The 10,426-nt window shown below is 38.4% G+C and overlaps 1 protein-coding gene across 2 annotated transcripts; it reads left to right on the forward strand.

Moving 5' to 3' along the window:
- Positions 1-398: 398 nt before the first annotated feature.
- LOC114383422 (uncharacterized protein At1g21580-like) lies at positions 399-10,209 on the forward strand. Of its 2 annotated transcripts, XM_028343102.1 has the most exons (10): positions 406-5,191; positions 5,682-5,859; positions 5,946-6,096; positions 6,222-6,303; positions 6,445-6,519; positions 8,134-8,224; positions 8,386-8,656; positions 8,749-8,791; positions 8,865-8,968; positions 9,541-10,209. In XM_028343102.1, exons 1-10 carry the CDS (start codon positions 673-675, stop codon positions 10,000-10,002), a joined length of 5,976 nt encoding a protein of 1,991 aa, XP_028198903.1. In that variant the 5' UTR covers positions 406-672; the 3' UTR covers positions 10,003-10,209. The 2 variants fall into 2 exon arrangements, with proteins under 2 accessions (XP_028198904.1, XP_028198903.1); XM_028343103.1 differs by lacking the exons at positions 8,134-8,224; positions 8,386-8,656; positions 8,749-8,791; positions 8,865-8,968; positions 9,541-10,209 and adding an exon at positions 7,790-8,013 and having other exon boundaries at positions 399-5,191.
- The last annotated feature ends 217 nt before the right edge of the window (positions 10,210-10,426 follow it).

Below are 10,426 nucleotides of genomic sequence, written 5' to 3' on the forward strand. Positions count from 1 at the left end.
TAATTAATCTATTTCTGACTATACACTTGATCTTCTTAATCTTTTATTCTTATCAATATGTTGTCTTTTATCTATATCTCTAAATTGTTTTAATAATGCATTTTAAAACAAATTATATTTGGTTAAAAAGAAAATTTTATTATAATTTAAAATTTATACATTTAAAGAAATAATCTATTATAAATTTTAGTTATATTTACCCTAATTCTAGAAAAAAAATAACTTACCCTAAATAATATATCAATTAAAATACTAACATTATCGGAAAATGTGTCAAAGATTCAAAAATCAAAATAATAGATAATATGTTTTTCATTAGTATATTCAATAAAAAAAGAGAAAATAAATAGTAAAAACCTATGACAAGGCGGTAGCTGAGTTCAAAAGATTCAAAGGTGAACCGTGAACGAGGATGGTCATGGAGTTGACCCTTGCAAGAAAGACAGAAGCAATACGCAATCCCACGCAAGCCCATCCAATAATTGTCCAATAAACAAACCTCATCAAATCCGGATGGATAGATAGATAGATAGGTTAAGGTTTCATCTTTCTTCTTCTCCTTCAATCAATCAACCAACTACCGCACCCTCTTACACAAAAAAAAAAAAAAAACAAACGAACTCAGATTTCTTCATTCCTTCCATCCAATTCCAATCCCCAGATTCATCCAAAATGGATCAACACCACTTCCTCCACCACCACCACTACCATCCCCAAGAACACCGTAATCGATACACCTCCCTCACACCTCAATCCCACCACCACCATAACAATCTCCCTCCGCCGCCCCCAAATCCTCCTCCGCCTCTTTCCTACCACCGCACACCCCAACACTACACCCCTCCTACACCCCAACCCCAACCCCAACAACAGCAATTCCCTTATACACCCCTCCCACATCGCCCTCTCGAAGAAGAACCCCAACCCCAACCCCAACGCCATATCCCCTACGACCTTCTCCCTCGCCGCACCACCACCCTCCCCTGGAACCCTAACCCTAGAATTCCTGATGATTTCGATCGCGATTTCCACCTCCACCGCCCTCTCCCGCCGCCACCCCTGATCGAATCCCACCGCTACGACCCCGACCGGCACCACCACCACCGCGTCGTCGTCGATCCATATGAGCAGAACCCTAGGGAGCCCCTTGCGTGGGGGGGCGGCGGCTACCACGCGCCGGGCCAGGGCGACGTGGACCCCACGCCCTACGTCCGCGTGTACACCATGGAATCCGATGCCGATGCGGCGGGGAGAACAACCTCCAAGAGATGGGTAATGAGTGATAGAGATAGAGGAAGAGAGATGCTCGAGTCTTCTTCTAGTTTAGTGAGTAATAGTGTTAACAATGAGAAATATTATCATGGCTCTGAGAGCAATATGATGGGTAGGTATAGTAGAGGGAATAGTAGAGAGTGTGGTCATACCCATGAATTTGCACGCACTCCTCCGAAGAAACAGGTGCAGAAGAAGAGTGCTCTTCTTAGGATTCAGACGGTTAAACCTAATAATAATCATAGGAACCGCGACAATCGCGAGGTTGAGCCGTTACGGTACCCAGGTTATGGTTCTGAGTGTAGCAATGGTTTTTACAGGGGAAAGGAGCAGTATTTGGGTCATGGGGTGAAGGGGGATGAGAGGGAAGAGAGAGAGGGGAGTCCTGTTGAGATTGATATTTCTTTTGAGTCCAATTCGCTGGTGGCAAAGGCGAAGGCGATTGTGGCGCCACCTTCGAGTTTGGTGTCGGTTCCTGATTTGAATGTGATGCCAATTGCAGATTCGGATTTGGTTTATGGGGGGAGGAGTAAAAGGGTTTCGGGCACTGATGGTGATTATTCTGGTTTGCAATTGCAGCAACCGGTTAGAATGTCTTCGGTTGTTGTTGTGGATTTAAATAGGTCGCCTTGCAAAGGGAATGATAGCTTGGGCTCGAGGAAGGAGGTTATGGGGTCGAAGAAGAAGAATGTTGATGATGGTTCTTCCCGGTCTAGTGCCAGGGAGGCCGATGGTTCCCGTGGGAAAAAGGAGGTGCCAAATTCTGTTAAGGTTGGCAATGTTGGTTCTGGTAAATTGACCTTGAAGGTTGTCAAGAAGAAGAAAATTGTTAAGAGAGTGGTGAAGAAAGGTACTGCAAGTTCTAAGTCATCTGTGTCGAATTCACTACCAGCTAAAACACTTCCTGGAACTGTGAAAGCAGAGAGTGTTGCATGTATTTCATTGACTGCCTCTGGTCCTGAGAAAATTGAAGCTAATTTGGATGAGAAAAGCAACACTGTTGATGAGGTGGCTAAGCCTGACTGTTTGCACCCTTTACCAAAGGAAGGGAATGTATTGAAAGAAGAAGCAGAGGTAGGCTTATTGCAGCCGAGTTTGGGGCCACATTCCGGGTCACAAGAGTGTAAGAGTGACAAAGATTCTGATATTGGGAAAGTATCCAGGTTTGAAAAAGATGGAAACATTTCAAATTCTCTATCTTGTGCTTCTAGTAGTGAAGATAAAAAGAGTGATTCTGATTGTTTAGATGCAAATGATTCTGTCCATGATAATGCAAATACATCTGACTGTTTAGATGCAAATAATTCTGTGCCAAATACTGTCAAGGTTACTAAATCATTAAGTGGAAGTAATATTTCAGTAGTCACTAACATGGATTATGGTAATAAGCAATTATGTCAGAATGAAGTGTCTCTATCACCTGGGAAATATTCAAATGCAGGATCCCCACAGAATAGGAATCTTGTAGATGCAGGGGATGAACTTTTGAAAAGCAGTGTTATTTCATGTTCAGGAAAAACTAGGATTCAGGATGGTCTGGATTGCCTCCAACATGCCAGTGCACTAAAGCACAGTTCTGATAATGGATCATCTAATTTAGAAGATAGTACTAGTGTTGACTTTTCTGGTATTATGCATGATGCTGGAAAGCAGGTGTCCCCTGGTCATGTCATCATATCCCCTGAGAATTGTGAGACAGAAAAAGCATTCCCCAATTATAATGTTTCAGCTGGATCTGGTGAAGGGGACACAAATATGATAAAAAAGAGAAAAGATAGAACACACTTAAAATATTTGAGTTCAGAGATGGAGTGCTTATCTCCAGACTATGTAAATTCAGATAGGCTTGCAAATAATGTGGATGGAGGCTCAAGTCTGTTGTTGAAAGATCCATCTCCTTCAGAAGTTTTAGCGCAACCTGTTCAAAGCTTAGATTTTAACTCACTATCCGGCCTGGATGGGGTTACTGCTTTACATGTTGTAAATAATGACAATGATAATGCAAATGAGGTTTCACCAGCTTCTAAAAGGAAAAAAGTCACAGCTAACCCATATTTCACAAAATGTCAATCGGAATTCTGTGCTGTGATTGTGCCTTCCCCCACATCTGAAGCTCCTGTGAGTTTCAGTGATAACCAAGAACATCAGAAAGAAGTTGTTTTTGCAAGCATGGGTATGAGTATTCTGTCTACTGCTCAGTCAATACTTTATTCAGAGAATATTACTAAAATGTCTGAAAATATTTTGGCTGGAGGATCTTTTGAGTCTATTGATGCAGATAAGGAAACTATGAGTTCTGAGCATTTGGAATTGCAGCACTCAGATATAGTCTCTTTTTCACCAAGTGAGGACGTGGCATTTCCAAATGTTCAGTTGTCATCATTGGAAGGTGAGTGCAAAGAAAACATTACTCCAATTGTGCCTACAAGTAATATTCAAACAGATGTTTTGGCTGTGGGAATTATAGCGGGGCAAAAGACTGATTTACAGGCTGTTGAAGAAAATTACCAGTATAGAGAGCATGTGCAAAGGTCACCAAGAGCTGATATGGAACCTAATGATCACAATATGAAGAATGATTTGCTTGCTCGGCAGAACCTTATGTCTTGTCCAGCCAGTAGTGATGAAGTCACTACAAGTAATTTGAATAACGAAGTGATTGAGGATGTACCTGATGCATTATCAGATATGTTTTCTCAAGGGATGGCATCTGAAGTACCGGATCAAAGGGTTTTAGAATTTACAGCAATCAACGATGAAAATATTTGTGGGGTTGAAGAAAATCCAGATAACAACATATCTATTGTTGGACATGGTTCTGACTTAAATACTTCATCAATACAGCAGACTAGAAAAAATATGAAGTCAGGTCATGCAATCGAACATAGTAACCTGATCACAAAGAAGACAATGTCAGAACCATCCCAAGTTTCTTCCAGAGTTACAACTCAGGCTTTAAATTCATATCGTTTTGGGTTGAGTGGGACCAAAAACCAGTCAGGTAGTGTCATTCCCAAAACTTTTCCAGGTCATTCTTTCACCTTTTCAAAGGCATCTGCCTCTTCACCTCATGTATCAAAGCCTCGAACTTGGCTTCGTACAGGTAATATTCCTCCCACTTCTGTACTTAGAATCAAGCCTTCAGTAGAAACAGTTCCTCCCAAAAGGCCAATTCTAGAAACAAAAGGGAACTTTCAAAATACCTCTTATGTTCGTAAAGGTAACAGTCTTGTAAGGAAACCTACTCCAGTTTCCACTCTACCTCAAATCTCCTCTGTTAATCAGACATCTTCTTTGGGCATAGATGAAATACCAAAAAGCATTAAATCTGGAAGGAGGGCTGATGGGACAGATAAACCAATGTACTTGAAAACAGGAGCAATAAATGCTCCACAGCAGAGAACACCTCCACTACCAATTGACACCAAATTAGAGGAAAATAGATCTTCCTCATTGGTAGAACCTCCTTCTGGTGGTTGCTGTGAAAATGCATCAGATGTTAGGAAATTTATAGAAACTGATAATATTGCACCAAATTCTTCTGAAGATGCACTGAAGCATTGTGAAACTCCAGAAAATCAATCTGGTCCATCTGATAATGGGGAGAGCCAAGGTGAAGCAAACGATGGAAATGTTTTTCCTTTGAATACAAAGAGAATAGTATATATAAAGCCCAAAACAAATCAATTGGTTGCAACATCAAATTCTTATGATGTTTCTGTCTCTACTGATGACAATCTCCAAACTGCCTTCTCTGATGGCTACTACAAGAGAAGAAAAAATCAATTGGTTAGGACTACAATCGAAAGCCATATCAACCAGACAGTTGCAATGCCCAATAACACGGCAAATTCTGATGGACAAGGAACTAGTAATGCTCTTTGCAACAGGAGGTTTAGTAAGAAGCGGACACATAAGGGTATGCATGAACAACTTATTATGTTGCCTAATTTGTCTATCTTTCTTGGTTACCTGTGCATATGAATTTAATGCTGAGTCGCGTCAGGATTAGACAGGATGCAGCTTAAAAAGGCTGTGCTGTTTTTTTATTTGAGGTTCAAGTAGATATATTCAGTTGAATTATTTGTTAAGAACTGCACTAAATTGTCTTTTGTTAATCTTGTACGCTTGTTTAGAAATTGCATATTCTTTCAAATATAAGCTTTATGAATTTTTATTAGTGACTTTTGAGCCTTTCTTATATGGCTTCGTTTTTTGTTACCCTTTTGTTTTTCTTTTTAAATAATTGATCATGACTGTTTTGAGCTGGTGGTGAAGTGATTTTACTAATGTTTCATATTATTCTCAACCGATGTGTTTTAACTCACCATTGGCAGAGGAATCCAGAACCACCAGTGCTGTTTCAATTTATATGTTCTGTTTCACACAATTAGTGGTTTCATTTGCAGTTGGTAGGAGTTCATTTAAACGTTCAAGAGCCTCATTAGTGTGGACACTCTGTAGCAAAAATTCTTCTGAAAATGACAGGGACTCACGACATTATCAAAGGGCTTTACCTCTATTGTTTCCATGGAAAAGAGCAGCATTTGCTTCAAGCTTGAATAACAGTTCCTTATCTGCAATCAGGTACTTGAGTATGTGTACTTTTTTGCCTTGATTTGGTTATGTGCCTCAACAGTATTCAATTGCAATAGTCTATGTTTGTCTTTCAGCAAAAAATTGCTTCAGTTGAGAAAGAGGGATACAGTTTACACTAGGTCAATCCACGGGTTTTCACTTCGGAAATCCAGAGTTTTAGGTGTTGGGGGGTGTAGTTTAAAATGGTCCAAATCCATTGAGAAGAACTCAAAGCTAGCTAATGAGGTTAGTTTGGTGTTTTATAGTAGTGTGCTTTTCCATGAAGTTTCCTTTTAAGTTAGGCATAATTTATATTAAGTAATAAAATAGATCTTAGCTATGATTCATACAATTTTTTGTGATCATTGTAGGAAGCCACACTTGCTGTTGCTGCAGTAGAGAGGAAGAAGAGAGAGCAGAAAAATGCAGTTTGCATCAGTTCTCTGTCAAAGAGTAGGAAGCATTCTTTTCACGAGTGTTCGTCGCATCATAATGCCGACAACTCTCTGTTTTTGTGCTATTAATACTTATGCTTCATGTATTAATTATCTTCGTTTGTTACTCTGACTTTGAAAGTAGCGGTTGATTGTGCAGGAGAGCGTATATTTCGCATTGGTTCAGTTCGCTACAGAATGGATCCTTCCAGGAGAACACTTCAGAGGATTTCAGGTGGTCAATTTTTTTTTATAAACCATTTTACTTGGATTTTGCCTTACCTTGCAGTTTTTCTACATTTCTTCGCATATTACAATTATTTAAATGAATACATGCTATTGGGACATTGTACATTTGATGTTTTTAAGATATTTACCATGGGGAATGTATATTAGAGAATTGTTTGGATTGGATAACAAATTTGTATTTTCCCTGTATTGATAACATGTATCAACTATCAACTTCATGACTGTTAAATCTTCAAATGATTAACACTATCCTTTGGTATCTGATCTCCAATGATTGGAGGACAAGTTTGAGGTATGACATGATATTGGGACATTGAACACATTTTCTGTAATTTTGGTTTTTGGTTCATGTGATTCTGGTTTTCAATCTTGGTTTCTATAATTGAATAGAGTCTAGAGGTTACAATTGTTGGACTATTTTAATGTATGATGGTTTCGGAACTTTTAGAAATCCTCCATAGTACAAGCCAAAAGGCATGTCAGCTAATCAATGCCTGTCAGTTTCCTTTCATGTCCAACAAGAGGCAGAAGCAATATTTTCCACTCCTTTCTATTCTCAAGCACCAAATTATAGCATGCATTACACACCTCCAAAAGTCTTTTCCCTATTTACTATTGTTGGTGCCAAACCCCACCTGGTCAGATGGACCATGAAAATTAGGTACTGGTCATGTAACCAGTCCAATTGACCCTAAAACCTGGAAGAAACCTAAATCTGATCTTGAACCAGTTAAGCTGTGTGAAACTTGTCACGGTTGAGACAGTTGAACTTCTCCATTTTTCTCTACATTAAAACCATTTTTTTAGTAGTGATTATTTGTTCCCAATTTATGACCAAACATGGCATTCCCCCTCTTAATTTGTCCAGTTTGTGACAGTTAGGAACTTGTAATGCTTCAAGAGTTTAGCTATTATCATATATAACAATAAGGTTTTGCATCTTCCCCTTTCACTTGTTCAATGTAGGCCTAATGCATGTTAGAAATACTAGATTAGCGTACTTGTTAACGTGATAGATCAAATTTAGTGAAAGGATGGTTTTATTATCTATGTTTAACATATCTATATGATTTGGTCTTGATATGTGTAAGGTTGAACCTTAAAACTTGTTTTACTGATTCATTGTTGGTTCAGTTCTGAAAATATTGCTGCTGTTTACTCCTCAAAAGTTTTGTGAGTTTTTTATGAGTATGTGTTCACAGATTATGTAAAGGGTGACCAAATATGATTTTTTTTAGTATATTTAATGTGTACAGATTATGATGGTTAAGATGCAGGAAGAAATGCAAATGTATCATTATTGGCACCTTCACAATTTTTCCTTATGGATGGTTTTGTGTGCAATACTCCACAGTACTTAGCCTGTTTTACTTGTGCAAAGGCTCACCAGTAATTAATGAAGCTCCTTGTCTATTTGGACAAGGATGGGGTGTGACATCAGACTGAAATCATTGAGCTCCTTTTGTGGCCATGCTGGGAATATATCAGAATTGTGTTCTTTTTTTCCTTTTTCTATAATATTGTTTGGATGATTTTGCTGTCTTTCTCCCTGAAAGTTAAAAAAGGTTCTATCACTATTTACAATGTTTCTCTTTTGTAGACGATGAATCCCTGTCCTCTGCATCTACCTGTTCAGGTTTGGCTTCCAAAAGAGCTTACATTCCAAGGAGATTAGTGATTGGAAATGATGAGTATGTGCATTGTATCTTCCATATCTTCTATGTGTATCAAATTTCATCATTGTTGGTTATCTTGTTTAAGGGCCATTTAAATGCAACTTAGTGATAAGTAGGAAAATCTTATATAATATTAAGTCTTGCTGTTTTATTTGAATGATTGTCCTCAACTGCAGATATGTCCGAATTGGCAATGGTAACCAGCTTATCAGAGACCCAAAGAAACGAACTCGAAAATTGGCAAATGAAAAAGTTAGATGGAGCTTGCACACTGCCAGACAGCGATTGGCACGAAAGCAGAAGTATTGTCAGTTTTTTACTAGATTTGGGAAATGTAACAAGGATGGAGGGAAGTGTCCTTATATTCATGATCCCTCAAAAATCGCTGTCTGTACTAAGTTCCTGAATGGTTTATGTTCTACTCCCAACTGCAAATTGACACATAAGGTTTTTTATATATGGGGTCCAACAAATTGAATATGGTCTAATGCATTTACTGATCTGTCTAAAGTCTGAGTTTCATTGATTTTTTTATGCAGGTTATTCCAGAGAGAATGCCAGATTGTTCTTACTTCTTGCAAGGTGCGTCTTATAGACAGCAGTCTTTCATCAAGTGAATAATATGAAAATGTGATTCTAACATGTTTCATGGCAGGCTTATGCTCAAATAGAAATTGTCCATATAGACATGTCAATGTGAACCCCAAGGCATCTATTTGTGAAGGATTTCTCAAGGGTTATTGTGCTGATGGGAATGAGGTATTAACCAATCTTGTTTAATTTACTATCAAGTTACTGGATAGTTTGAATACTTAAACTTTTTCCCTTTTTTTACCATAATTTAAGTAAATCAATTTGTGTGCATGAGTGTTCATCACATTTTCATAATCCAAGAAAGGGGTGTACAATCAGATGTTTCATCGTACTTGTGGTGATTGAAAATTCTGATGTACCGTAATATTTCACTGTATCTTTTATTTGTCAAATTATAATCCCATGTCTGTTATTTTCACTAAAAGTTTCTTCCTCTTTGGAAAACATTTTGCTTTGTTTATAACTCCTCATCTACTTGCTTTCGTTGTCTGTTTCCTTGTGATCTAACCCTAAAAAAGACTTGACATACCCCAGTGCTCAAAGGCTCCTCACTGAAATTTAGAAGGGGAGTGTAATTGTATGCAGCCTTATCCTTGCATAAGCAAGTAGGCTGTTTTTCAGATTTGAACCCATGACCAACCGGTCACCAAGGAACAACTTTACTGCTGTGCCAGGGCTCTCCCCCACATTCTTCCTTATGATCTAACCCTAATGCTTGCCAACTTATGTTGTTTCAGTGTCGGAAGAAGCACAGCTATGTCTGTCCTACTTTTGAAGAAACAGGAACCTGTACTCAAGGAACCAAATGTAAACTTCATCACCCCAAAAAACAAAGCAAGGGAAAGAAAAGGAAGAGAACTGCATATCAAAACAACAGTAGAGGGCGTTATTTTGGTTCTATTCCTGCTAATGTTTCTGAATCTGGGATGATGTTGGCTCCAAAGCGACATAGACAGAGTGGTGAACTTGAAGAGGAACTTTCTGACTACATCAGCCTAGATGATGTGAATGAAGAAGTTTTAGACACGGTCGATCAATCATTTGAGCCAGCAACTTTCTGTGACAATGACTCCTTGGATTTACAGTTGGACGATTTTGATGAACTTATTAAACCAGTTCTTCTGTTGAAAACAAAGTTCACAATGCAATCACCTCAGTTTAGTAGCCTCCAAGCTTTTAGGCAAGTGGCGGAGAGTTAGGTGTTTGTAAATGAGGTAATTTAGGTAGTGCGAAACCCTTCCCCCCACCCCCAATCCTTTTTTTTTACTCGTTTATTTTGAATGCATAGCTTAAATGTAAACAGGTCATCCTCCCCCTCCCCTTCATTTTTTTTTTTTTTTTGTGGATTTACAATTGTACATTGACATCTGGAATAATAATTAAGAAAAAAGTTTCTTCTCGCACTAGCGCAATAGTACTTTTTTGTCTCTTGACATAATTGGCATATTTAGAGTTAACTTTGTGCTGTTTTACTTGACTGTCATAATAGTTGAGGGAAGTGAAAGCTAGCCATACTTTTTTACGTGGAAGTGTTCAAAAGTTTGATAGTAAAGTCAATTTGAAGTCATGTTGTTTTGTTATTCCTCAAGTATTTTTGAGAGTAAAATTGTCTAAAAATTAACT

This window comes from Glycine soja, chromosome 14 (assembly GCF_004193775.1).
Source record: "Glycine soja cultivar W05 chromosome 14, ASM419377v2, whole genome shotgun sequence".
In the NCBI taxonomy this organism is placed as follows: Eukaryota; Viridiplantae; Streptophyta; class Magnoliopsida; order Fabales; family Fabaceae; genus Glycine; species Glycine soja.

Coding starts and splice junctions, on each gene's coding strand:
- LOC114383422 (XM_028343102.1), top strand. CDS start 673: ATGGATCAACACCACTTCCTCCACCACCACCACTACCATCCCCAAGAA. Junction 6,520..8,133: donor AACACTTCAGAGGATTTCAG/GTGGTCAATTTT, acceptor TCTCTTTTGTAG/ACGATGAATCCCTGTCCTCT. Junction 8,969..9,540: donor ATTGTGCTGATGGGAATGAG/GTATTAACCAAT, acceptor ATGTTGTTTCAG/TGTCGGAAGAAGCACAGCTA.